At 41.9% G+C, this 13,405-nt stretch overlaps 1 protein-coding gene across 3 annotated transcripts in view; it reads left to right on the plus strand.

Moving 5' to 3' along the window:
• Positions 1-13,405, plus strand: part of gpp (DOT1 like histone lysine methyltransferase grappa) — a 135,023-nt gene that overhangs the window by 674 nt on the left and 120,944 nt on the right. For all 3 annotated transcript variants that reach the window (XM_019056541.2, XM_019056540.2, XM_019056542.2), the window contains exon 2: positions 2,797-2,837. In XM_019056541.2, the coding sequence (XP_018912086.2) occupies positions 2,797-2,837 (41 nt within the window). The remainder of the gene's footprint in view (positions 1-2,796; positions 2,838-13,405) is intronic.

Here is a 13,405-nt window from a genome sequence, read left to right on the forward strand (position 1 = left end):
CCTAATTTCTACGAAGAGGCCCCTCAAATTTAATAATTGTCAACGAACAGAATTTGTCAAGCTCCAGTGAGAGAGTGGAATGCATTTCAACTAAGATCAGATTGTTTACCCCCCCAAGGTTTTCAAACGGGGAACGATGTGACCGACATGTGAGAATTAAGTAATTCTATAGAAGTTCCATTCCCTTGTAGAATGTATCATTAAAATTGAGCCAGCAGTCCATTCTCTCTACTTAGATTATGCTCTGTAATCTTAAGATGATTGCAAGTGATACCACACCTCTGGACAAGCACAAAGCTACCCTTTACTAGTTTATTTGAAGAGATCAAAAGAGAATCAATTCAATCAACAGAAACCCAGTAAATTTGGGTTTGCATGCCTCATAGTTGCACTCGAGGTATCAACTAATTTGTTCAGGGTTCTTTTAGCAAAACTGTGAGCTCAGATGAAATTATGGCTTAATGTTCTTGAGAAAATTAGAATGTGTTCAGCATTGGAAACTGAAAATTTGTATTTTTGACTTCAAGTAAGTTTTTATCGAGAAATTAGCCTCTCTATTGTGGGGCCACTTTGCCTGATTCCATCACATACAAACATCAAAGAACCAACCACTGATACAGAAGATTCAGAGATACAATGACCCAAGTAGAGTAGGGATAACCAAGAGTCTCTCAACGCTGTATCAGTTCACAATAAGTCACTCTGAATCAAGCGAGGGAAAAAATGAAACTAGATCATGGAGGTGATTGAGTCGGAACCAATTCTATCTAGGTTATAATACTGCACTTGCAGTCTCATCTCAAGTGAGATCAGCGTATTGCATTATCAAGTGCCACTTCAGACTCAGTTTGTTGTCTCTCAGAGCTTGCTCAGCGTTTGTTGAGACAACATCGAAATCTTGTTTATATTATCACTCTGTCACTGGTTTCATACGCATTCATGTAGTGATGCCAATTGAGGCCAGTCAGAGATTACCTAACCTTATTCTCATCATATCATCAGTAACCTTAAGGTATTTTCATGTGGTTGCTTGGATTTGGGCTTAAGCTTCTTGTTGAAAGTTGTGATAAAGAGAGCATGGACATAGTAAGTTTTAGGGTGTGCCTACCAGGGGACTTCCCTCAAAGTTTAACTCAGAACTATCAAGAATCTCGTCATTGACAATAACCACCCCCATCCAAAATGTCAAGAGATATAGAAAACAAAAATGGCATGAGAAAAGAGGCAACAAGAGGCATGAAAGCAAGTAATTTAACACTGCAGTTCTCTTTTGAATTCCAGCAATTATTAGGAGAAGTTGTAGTCTCTGCAACATTTAACATAAAATAATTTTGTTTTTCGAAATAATTTGACTTCGATAATAAAGTGTACAAGTGTTAATGTGTACGAGGTTTAGGTGTTGCTTTTCAGCAAAAAGTAGCACAGGAAATAGTTTAAGCTACAGCCGTAGCACATGCAAGTATGCATAGTTATGGTTTTTTAAAAGAAAAATAACACCAAGTTATAGGCCATCAAACTATTTATTTTTACAAGAAATGCATGCTCACGTAGGGTCTCAAAATTTTGGTGTTGGATGTCTTTGTTATCAGTCTTGGCAATTGGAATCATAATTCCACTACAGGAGACCATCATAGTCTTAAATTATTTTTCCTAGACAGATTCTTCATTTAAAGGGACCGAGACATATTATCTACTGACATACTTTCCTTCCTGAACATAATTTTTGAAGAACAATGTGCTTTGATGCAAATTGAAATGTTTTGAATCTTACCTTCAATCATTGTAAAATTACCTATCAGATGAAAATTAACTGAAATTAATCATTCAGCAATATCATCCTTCACATTCTGAGATGATCAGCCGTTTGCAACATACTCAAGTGTTCAGTCATACTGTCAAGTGCAAAATTCTCTACCTATTGTGATAAATTTAATTCTAAGAATGAGATTTTCCACTCCTCTGTTATCAGTCATTCAAGTAAGCTCTTTTCATACGTCTTTCTTGTCGGGGTGTTATCAAATCGATTGGTTTAACATTTTCAATGTAATAATGATGATAAGGACTTATTTGCAACCACACAGTGAGCAGAAGAGATGTATTGCGTTTCGAACCAAGTCCAGATCTTATGTAAGCTAGTAAACTCACGCATGTAGGAGATTCAATTACTGCCTGGTGTTATCAGAACTTGAAATAAAATTGTAGAGGCTCTGAAGAGTACATCCCACTTATCAAAGCTCGTTCAAAGTTGAGTCATTTGTTTCTCTCGTGTGCCTGTTTTTGCCTCTGGCGCACGAAAGGTCATGACCATTAACCCACTTTATGCGTTAGTGCTGATATTTTAAGAGGACAGGTGGTATTAACTGTTATTTTGTAGCCACTGAACATTAGGATAAAAATAAACAGGGGTAGAGTAGATCTGTATGTTAAAAGTTTGGCAGTATGATTGAGGAATCCAGACATAGGTTTAGATTGTAAGCCATCACTTTGACACAGGAGTTTCTTCCTTCACCTCATTTTTCATTCATCAGAGATTTAATTAATTGGAGTCTGAATAGAAGTCAGTTAAATAACTGGAGTTAATTGAATATGAGGGAGAAAATTTTGAAGCAAATTCTGATGGAAGATTTTAATGGGTTAATTAATTGTCTGCTTTGTGAAATATATTAACGGAATTTCTAGGACGAACCGTGTAGATCGCAGGTTTTGCAAGAAACTCCTCATGTACTTATTTCCCCACCCTTGCTGTTTTTGCAGTCCTTTTTAAGCTGATAATGTTTCTCTTACTTTTTGTTGCAGGATAAACATGATGGAGCGTTGGAGATCGTGGAGACCATAAGGTAAGATTAGAACCTACCTATTCAACTTATTGTAGAATTGTATCAATATCAACACAGGTTACTGTTTAGTTAGGAAGGCTCTAGCGTGCTGCAAAGTTCAATTATATCAGAATAGTAAAGCAGAATGCCAATCAATTATATGAGAACAGACTTGTGTTTGATATTCTCTTTGAAGTGCAAGTTTGCTGTTATCATTTTTGAAGAGTAAAAACTAGGAATATCCTAAGTGCCCTAACATGTCGTTTGATTTTACCAACGCTCACACTCTCTTTCAGCTTGAAAGAAATATGATTATACCCAGAAGGAGAATATTTTTTTTTTTTTGTAGAAAAAATTGGACCGCGTCAAACAGAAAGAAACCAAGCCACATCACCTATTGCCAAATTTAATTGGGCAATTTAATTTTTTACATGAAAACGGTTGTGCGGATTTTCCTGCAAATTTCAGTGAAAATTCTCCATGGTACAAAGCAAATTCCTTAAAATTTTCACGGAAATCCGAACAAGCGTTCTTTCGCAAAAAATTCAATTGCCCAGTTAAACTTGGCAATAGCTGATGTGGCTTGGTTCCTTTCTGTGAAACTCGGTCCAATTTTTTACAAGGATCTAGGTATTTAGGGGTTGTCCCTGACTCTAAATTCAAGAGAATTTTTGAGTTCAGAATTGCCATTCAAGAGTTATCAAATTCCCATACCTAGAGTGAGAGAAATATCTGGACAATTTTTAGATTTCAATGCGTTTTACCTGAATCAGCCTCTGCCCAACTAAGTTAGAAAACACTTTGCACTCTGGCTATGGAACTAGACTGGTTCTGGTCGCATTCGCTCACTTCTGGTGACACCTGATTGCACTTAGGGTGTTTTGAATCACTATCCTTTATTTGATGATAATGATCTTATATTTTCCGGAGTATGTCTAAAATTGTGCCACCTATCAGGTCGAAAATCGATTTATTAGCTGTCCCTCTGAATGCCAAGGTCGTGAACACTGACCCCAACATTGTTTCGCCCCAGTTCGAGGCCCAGGGGTCAAGGCGAGGTCAACGGGCAAAACCGAGTATTTTCTACGGGTCGCACGGTGGGTTGCATCCCTGGACTCGCAGGCGCGGAGTGGAGGTGTCTCTGACGCGACAGCCGGACGGTGGAATAATGTGTTAGGAGTACCAGTGGCGTGCTTTGCGATATATCGATTGTTATACCATTTAAACCTATGGAAAATGATCGATAAACAGGGTGTTCGCAGCGAACACCTTAATAATCGATTCTTTACCATAGGTTTCAATGGCATAACAATCGATATATCGCAATTAACGCCACGCCACCGAGGAGTACCCAGCGAAAAAGCGCGTAACTGCTGCCGGGATCCTCGTAGTAGATAGGTGGTTCCGAAATCGAGGCCGCGGCAATTCGGCAACATGGCTCTCAATAGGTTATTTAATAATAGCCCGCGCGGAGGATGAGGAGCTCACGACGGCCAGGTTGCCGGCTCGCTCTAAAAAAGTGAGGGAAATTTTCAGAGACAATATCATATCGTTTTAGAGGCACCTGGAGTCCCTTTGTACTGAGAGTCAAGACAACCACACAGTTTTCACCGACAGTTTTTTTTTTAAAAAAAAATCACCAAACAACCACCGAAAAACAAGGATTTTTTTTTTTTTGGGGGGGGGGGGAGGGCATATTTTAGAGGCCACGATTACGCAGAGCCTTCATTTTTTAGGCACCATGACCGATTTCTTAGACGAATTTGACTCGTTACGTTGGCGCCTGTGAGTTTCGAACACTGCGCGGCAGCCCGGTAAAAGGTCCCCGAGACATATTGTCTCTGGGGAATTTCGAGTGGGGTTTGGCAACACTGCGACGCGGACGGGAGAACTGTGCGAGTGTCGGGTGCATTAGCCTCTCGGCAGCCTTGCTTCTTTTTTCCACGTTTTTTCTCCGCTTTTTTTGTCTTTGTTTTATCGGGACGTTCAGCTCCCTCCCGTTTTTCCGCGGCAGAGCGAGCGGGGAGCGAGATGTTCGCAGATGCGGGGGACCTGCCTGAAAGCTCAGGTGGGACTCGGGGCCCGAAGTGACGCAACGGCACAGTGCGTATTTCCATCGATTTTTACCCACGAACATGCTGTCTCGTTTTATCGTTGCGCTCTTGCATTCGAAGGGGATCCTCGATTTATGCGAGCGTCTCGTTGTGAAATCCCGCGAGAAACACGATTTTCACCATGGATCGATGAATGGAGATGTTGCATGTGTGAGGAATTTGCGATTTGACTGTTGATTCTTGTGTAAAAGTTCGCGAGAAACACGATGGTGCCACTGGTTTTCTCTGAAATCAACTCCCAAGCTCAAAAAAAGCTCTCAAGTTGAGGCCAAAATGGAGGGGATATCCCACGCTCTCCCTGAGAGTCCACCTCTACATCAAGACAAACTCTCCATGCAAAGATAGGGAGCAAATACATTAGCAGGGTTGCCGTGTTTTCAGTTTTGGAGTCCCCAAAGAAAGTGGCAGCCCTGTCAATGTATTTGCTCCCTACCTTTGCATGGAGAGTTCGTCTTGATGTAGAGGTGGACTCTCAGGATAGCGTGGGATATCCCCTCCATTTTGGCCTCAACTTGAGAGCTTTTTTTGAGCTTGGGAGTTGATTTCAGAGAAAACCAGTGGCACCATCGTGTTTCTCGCGAACTTTAGCATAAGAATCAACAGTCAAATCGCAAATTCCTCACACATGCAACATCTCCATTGACTGAGAAATTGCAGAATTTGTGCCCTTCTGAGAGCTCTACTTTGATCGTGTGATACTGGCTTAATCGGGTAAGCTAATGTAAGCTCTTGGTAGATTCGACGAAAACCAGTGGCGTGGCGTGGCGTGAATTGCGATTGATCGATTGTTCTGCCATTTAAACCTATGGAAAAGGATCGATAAAGAGGGTGTTCGCAGCGAACACCTTAATAATCGATTCTTTAGCATAGTTTTATATGGCATAGCAATCGATATATCGCAATTCACGCCACGCCACTGATGAAAACTATACGGAATCGGGGCATGTAAGACGGAAATGGACTACATTTTGCACTCGGGAACTACAATTCCGATCTCGGTTTAAAAACAACGCGTGTACCATTAGTTTCCCTATGCACGTTGATTTCTTTATGTTTGAGCCAGAAATTGTAGTTCCTAATTGCAAACTGAAGTCCAAATAAAAACGGAAAGTGACGGGCGAGAAGCCGGGATTGTTTGCGCCCCACTTCCGACTTGCAATCAACGATCTCAACCCGCATTGTTGCCAGGCTGTACGGTAAAATTCGAATAGTTTCCATGCTTTTAAACGGAGACACGTTGATCTTTCAGCATAATCTGGCAACAGTGTTTCAACGGGCCGCGAGTGTTTGCTCGGATCGATCGAATCGTTTGCCAACGTCAAGGATTGGCGAGGCCTCAATGATCGAATATCGATATTTCCCCCCGTTTGAAGCTGTGGTAAAGAATCGATTTTTAAAGTGGTCGTTGTGGACACCCTTTCTATCGATCCTTTTCAATGGGTTTGAATGGCAAATCAATCGATATGTCGCACAACACGCCACGCCGCTGGATTTACTTCCTCGCCTTAATTTCAACCATTGTTCTCCACGCTTGTTCCGCTCAATTTTTCAAGGAGGAGGAAGAGGTCCATTTGTTTAACGTCCGTGTAAGCAGAGAGCTCATTGTCGATGTGAAGTAAGGACGGATGTTTTTACACTCACTGTGTAAAGAATTTAGATGGTGTACTTTTGGAGGGTATTAAGCGCGGGATTGGTTGGACCATATTTCGTCGTAACTCTGACGTAAGACCGTGTCTCTAATTCCGCATAAGCCCTGGAAACCATAGAGTTATACGTAGAACAGGGCCACTTGTTTCCTCTGAAATCTTCTCCCAAGCTCAAAAAAGTTCTCAAGTTGAGGCCAAAATAAAGGGGATATCCCACGTTATCCTGAGAGTCCAAGACAAACTCCCCATGCAAAGATAGGGATCAAATGCATTGACAGGGCTGCCACTTTATTTGAGGACTCCGAAACTGAACACGCAGCAACCCTGCCTATGTATTTGCTCCCTATCTTTGCATGGAGAGTTTGTCTTGATGTAGAGGTGGACTCTCAGGGTAGGGTGGGATATCCCCTACATTTTGGCCTCAACTTGAGAGCTTTTTTTGAGCTTGGGAGTTGATTTCAGAGATATCAGAGAAAACCAGTGGCACCATTGTGTTTCTCGCGAACTTTTACGTAAGAATCAACAGTCAAATTGCAAATTCCTCACACGTGCAACATTCCCATTGCAGGGCTCTTTTTCCCCTTGGATGTGGGTCAACGATGAAGCGAACCGAACGAAAGTGACAGGATTATTGATCGACGCTCTCAAGTGACAATTGGCGGAAGTCATGACGACGAGTTTTTCCCCCTTTCCCCGACGGAATTGATTGGAATTACACTCTCTTGGCTCTTTCATCGAGCGCTGAATTTAATAAGTCGGGCGGTCGCGAGACCTGCATTTCGGAGAGGAAAAATAAACACGGTGACGAAACACGCTCGCTCCCAACTTGATCCACTTTCAGTGTTTATGAATGGAAAGAGATAGAGCTATGCGTTAACTGTTTTCCTCCCAAACGCGCTCTTTAGATCTCTCGTTTTGAGGGTAGAATTTTTTTGTGAGAGAGGTTATCAGGCTTTATTTGACTCTCTGCCACGGAGAAAAAAACTTCGTGCGTGGGACCCGAAGTTTAGGTCATATGGATCTCTGAAGTTTTCGGATTGAGCATCTGAACCCTTTAGGTCCAGCTGCTGAGGTTTGGATCAAACATCTGAAACTTCAGTTCTTACATCTGAAGTACTTCGGTTTTCACATCCGAAAAACTTCGGTTCCTACATCTGAAGTACTTCAGATGTAAGAACTGAAGTTTCAGATGTGTGATCCGAACCTCGACAGCTAGACCTAAAGTGTTCAGATGCTCAATCCGAAAACTTCAGAGATCCATATGACTTAAACTTCGGGTCCCACGCACGAAGTTTTTTTCTCCGTGTACAGGGTTGCCTCGGTCGGGGAAAACTAGGATATGTCAGGGAATTGACCATTTTCCTTTGATATTGGAATCTGAAGTATGACACCGGCATATTTCTACCGTTTTTCGTTTAGGATGTTCAGCAGCCAGTTTGGGCTCTCAGAGCTTCATATTTCGACTTATTTTGAGCTCGCCCACTCGGGAGAGCTCTTTGCGATCGATTTCTTTTAGCATTGGTAGTGTCGGTGGCGACAAATGTATGGTTCTCGTTGCCGGCGGAGGAACGGCCAAAATCCCATTGATTTCAACGTCTAAAAGTTGAATTTTCGCGGGTTACAGTTTTCCTCCGTCGAACATTTCCGTTCCCTCATTCAACTGAGGATTAATTGTTCCTCGTTTGCTACACTAGAGAGCAGCACTTTCCAGTGGCCGAGCATATCATAGCATGTTGCTATGGTTTTATAGCAAATAACCTAATTGTATGTTATCATCCTCTTATCTTTTCAATGCCGTTTTTGTGTGCAGTTGTACTTGCAATTGTTATTATTTCTTAAAATAAAAAAACATGGTGACCTCGACGTGATTTAATAAGTTCAATTAATTTTAAGTTACTAAGACTAAGATTGAGATTTGCGCATAATTAATGGATAATCCTTAAGACTGCCGTTATTGGTACCATAGAAGGTTAATTAACCTCAAAATAATTGCATGCTTGAGAGCTCGGTTGAGACTCGCATTGGGATCCTTTCAGAGTTTGTTTAAACCTCATATTAAGAATGCTTTAGGATTCGTTTGAGCCCCTCGCATTAAGAATGCTTGGGAGTTCGTTTGAGCCTCGCATTGAGTTTCTTTAGAGTTCATTTTAACCTTAAAATACAGATGCATGAAGTGCTCTTTCGAGCTCCGTGCTATTTATAGTGCGCGAGGTGCTCCATTGAGCCACCGCATACCCACAAAGGCGTGATGTGCTCCATTGAGCCACTCGCATACAAAGACTTGAAGTGGTCTTTCGAGCTCCACGCTAAAATTCAAGGGAGTTCCTTTTCAGCTCTTAGTGTATACCATAAGTATTGTGTAAGAATTATGGCAGAAACGTTCCTCCGAACCGTGCTCAATTATAGTTTCTTTGAACTCTGTGCCGATAAAAATTCAGAATTTCAGACTGCCAGCTTAACAAAGTATAACCTTAATTCAAGTTGGCGACTTGATTTAAAAAAAAAAAATTAAAATTAAATCATATGGTTTCATTACATTGTTGACAAGTTAAGAAAAAGCTTATCAACGATGAAAGCCAGAAACAAAAATGCGATGGCAAAAATAGCCATTGCAACATTTGCCGCAAAATCACATTCATAAAAGATAATTCCATTTCTCTCTCTTTATTTCTCTTTATTTATTGAAATGTGAAAAATTTGACTTACGAAATTACGTCATAACATTTTGCATCGGCATGTAACTTCTGATAATTGGGTAAAGATTCATTTAATACATATACAATTTCAGAAAAAAGCATTAATAGTTGTTAATAGTTTCCCAAAGGCGAGCTCTCCAACACAGTAGTGTTGGAACCAGCAGCTTGTTTTCTCTTCCGAAAATGAAAATCCCCTTTCAACGAAGTAGGCATGCTCAGGAATTTCCTCTCAGGATATCGAAAATTTGAAAATATATTTTTTTCCCGCCAGAAAATAAACCCAAAACTGAAACTCCTCGATTTTTTTAGAAAAACTGATCGAGGACACGCCGAGAAAACTAGTCCCGAATTTGCCCGTCGAAAACAAGTTTGGACCGAGTTAATGCGATTCGAATATTCAAACGTTTAAGACACTACATCGTCGTTCTTTCGGCGTGAGGACGTATCTCGACTCCCGCATGAGCCCCGCAAAGCATGGATTTATTCGTGAAACAGAGCTCACGTAGAAATCGAGGTATACGCCTCCGCGTCGGGAGGGTGACGCTATCTCGTCCGACCGCGGGGAGATTTCAGATTTATGATTCAATATTTCATGAGATGATGAATCCGCGACGCGACCGGGGCGTTCTTACTGTTGCGTCACCGGCAAACAAATCCAATTAAAGCGACACGGCAGATTCGATTCGGGTAGGTCAGGGATAGCTTCTCCCGGTTGTTTTTTCCCCTCCGATACGTGCTACCGTTTTCGCTTTTTTCCGTTCCGTGTTTCGTCGCTCCTCCGACGCACGATGGGTCGAGACAATAGGAGAGGTCGAACAAAATTTGGAAACTCGTAGGCCGTAACTAGTCAGTTTTGTGACGTCAAGCTAGTAGATATTTACCGAAAACAACAAGCATCTCCGGGTCATCGGTGCATCGATGAGTGAGGCAGTCGCTGCGTGGACCAATCAGAGTGGCTCTCGATCGGCCGAAGTTGCGCGAGCGGCCCGTTTGAATCTGAGTGGAGTAACGATTTTCGGTGTTACGCTTTCATTTCCTCGATTTTTAGACAATGGCACAAATGGGTTAGTTAGTTTTCTACAGTGAAATTTCATCCTCTTTCGAAAAGGTTCTTATGAAATTTTGCGTCAGATCAACCCTGAAAAAGATATCGGCGAGAAATCATCGCGCGGCAAGTGTTCTCCCATAAGAACGCGTGTTAAACCGCGGCCGAGTTTCATCTTCTAGTGTGACGTCACAGAATCGTAGTTACGCTATGAGTTCCGAATCATCCGCGTTGATGGAATTAGGCCGACCAAAATTGGGTCATGAATACTGGAGAACAGGTTCACGAATAACGACAGCACCTTTCGGCACAGCGCGGAAAACACTTTTTTGTCGCCACCTGGGATTTTTTTACATGAACTGAGAGCGGGATAGCGTGCATGGTCGAAAGATAGAATCGCACGTGAAATGTCTCTTGGAATTGAAGGCTCTGAGTTCAGTTTTAAGAATAATTGAGAACAATCGGGACTTGCGGAAACCGCTAGGTATGTCCATTTTTCCAGTCTTCAGTTTTTTTGAGTCGATAATACTTTTCTATGATTAATACTTTTATTTGAGTTGGATGCAACTATGAAAGAGAAAGTGGCGTAAACACACGTACCCGGGCCCACCTAAATCCCAAAAAGAGTCCTTTTATCACTCACTGAGGGAAAAAAAAACACATTGGATCGAGAGTCCAGACTCTTGGAAACATTGACAAGAAAAAATACTCTTGATTCAATCAGATTTAAGCTTAAATCAAAAGGAAATCCGCTCAAATTAAGAGGCGTGATTCTTGATTTAAGCGAAAATCCGATTGAATCAAGAGTATTTTTCTTGTCGATGTTTTTAAGAGTCTGGACTCTAGATCCAATGGGTTTTTTTTCCAGTGTTGCGCAAGCCAGGGAAGGGAACGCGGTCGAGTGTCGAGTCGTCTTCACAGTGTGATGCGCCTTCAATCCAGTTTGCGGCGATGTGCATATACCGGTATTCGAATAGTTATCGCAAATAACGCTCGAATTGCATTTGGTGCAATGCGAGAAGTATTCATGCAGTCTTGTAGGCGCTAATATGCCCTGACGCCGACCGCATTGTTTGGCGCAATGCGTGAAGTATTCCTGCAGTCTTGCAGGCGCCATTTTGGTTTCTTGGTTTGGTTCTTGATTTACGCTTAAATCTGATTGAATCAAGAGTATTTTCTCTTGTCGATGTTTTTAAGAGTCTGGACTCTTAACGGACCTTGGTAAAAACGCCGTGAATTTTTTTCAGTGCAACGTTGCATTTCACGCGAACAAGATTTTAAATTTCACGAAGACATCGCGGTGAGGAGATCAGATTGCGGAGGGAATTGAGAACTCCACGGAGACATTAAACTCGAGGATCTCAGGAGATCCGTCGAAAACTCCGAACGTAAAACCGGTAGATTTGCATATTACGAGAGTGACGCACATGGTCCGGTCGAAATCCGCTTACGTAAAATCGCGGACCTCGCCGTTGTCGAGTCGAGTCCTCGGTCAGGAATTCCATTCTAATTTTCCCCGTTTTGGATCGGATTTTTCCCCGGATTTCGACGAGATCTTGTCGACCCGTCCGTGGGTCGTAACGGTCCGACTGGTATTTTCTTTCGATGGGGGGGGTGGAGGGGGGGGGGGGCGCAAAAGGGCAACGGCTTCACGGAAATGATCGCGCCTCTCGAGAAAATTCGTATGGAATTTCATCCCGCGATACGGAGCTCGGTGTAACGGTCTTGCTGTATTGATTTATGCGTTTTCTCGACTGTTAGGAGGTTCTAATTTGTTAGAATTTTATGGAACCTTATTTGTGTAGTTTTATGCGTAATGTTTCTAAGCTGTGCGGTTGCGTCATCCCTGATGGTTGTTTAGATGCACCGATAAAAAAATATCTCCTGGATCTAGAGTTCAAATTCTTGAAAAATTTGACAAGAAGAAATACTTTTGATTCAATCGGATTTTCGCTTGAATCGAAAGGAAATCCGCTGAGATTAAGAGGCTCCGCTCTCGATTCAAGCAAAATCCTTATCAGCAATCAATTTTTCATCATCTTGTTTTTGCAGGTGTATACGTAATGTTTCTAAGTTGTGTGGTCGCGTCATCTTTGATGATTGTTTAGATGCACTGGTAAGAAAAATCTATAGATGAATCTTGGATCTATGTAGAGTTCTAAATCTCGAAAAATTTGACAAGAAAAAATACTCTTGATTCAATTGGATTTTTGATCGAATCGAAAGGAAATTAATCCACTCAGATTAAGAGGCTAGGCTCTCGATTCAAGCAAAAATCCGATAGAATCAAGCGTATTCTTTCTTGTCAAATTTTGCAGGATTCGGACCTCCATATCCAAGAGACTTTTTTTCCAGTGTAGAGGGGCGAGATTTTTGATGAACCCAGCGTGCCGAATTTTGAAGTTTGTATCAGGAGCCCAAGTGAGGGAAAAAATCAGAAATTTTTCCGTTGAGTATCGTGCATACTCGCACACTGCCGTGCTAAGGAAGCACGCCGTGTGAACATTCGAGAGTTGTCAAAGTTCCTCCGATTGAATGTTTATTATTGAGTAAATTTATGAATATTTTGCCTTGAAATTTTCAGAAAATTTAGGTAAAATTGCGAGCAAAATTATCTGTAAAATTGGAAGATAAATATTTATAAATGTTCCCAAAAATGCGTGATTTACCAAAGAAAATTTGGCAACGCCTGAAGGTTCATACGGCGTTTTTCCTTAGCACGGCAGTATAGCAAACGAGTCGAGTCGGCCGAGCCAGAAAAAGGCTGAAACACGAACTTGACTGACACTCGCACAGCTGGTATAACGTGGACCAGATATTCGTCAATCGGCGTGACAGCGATGATCGATTATCGATATTTCCCCGTTTAAAGCTGCGGTAAAGAATCGACTTTCAAGGTATTTGTCGCCAACACCCTGTTTATCGATTCTTCTCCATGGGTTTAAATGGCAGATCAATCGATATATCGCAAAGCATTCCCTGGCAGGTGCTAAAATATGCGGAATCCGGAGAGAATTGAGCATTTCTCCGAGCCGCAGCCGCCTCGAGAGTTGCGGATCTGGAATTTGGGTGCGTGATGCCACGCATT

The sequence above is a fragment of the Bemisia tabaci genome, chromosome 10 (assembly GCF_918797505.1).
Source record: "Bemisia tabaci chromosome 10, PGI_BMITA_v3".
Taxonomy (NCBI): domain Eukaryota; kingdom Metazoa; phylum Arthropoda; class Insecta; order Hemiptera; family Aleyrodidae; genus Bemisia; species Bemisia tabaci.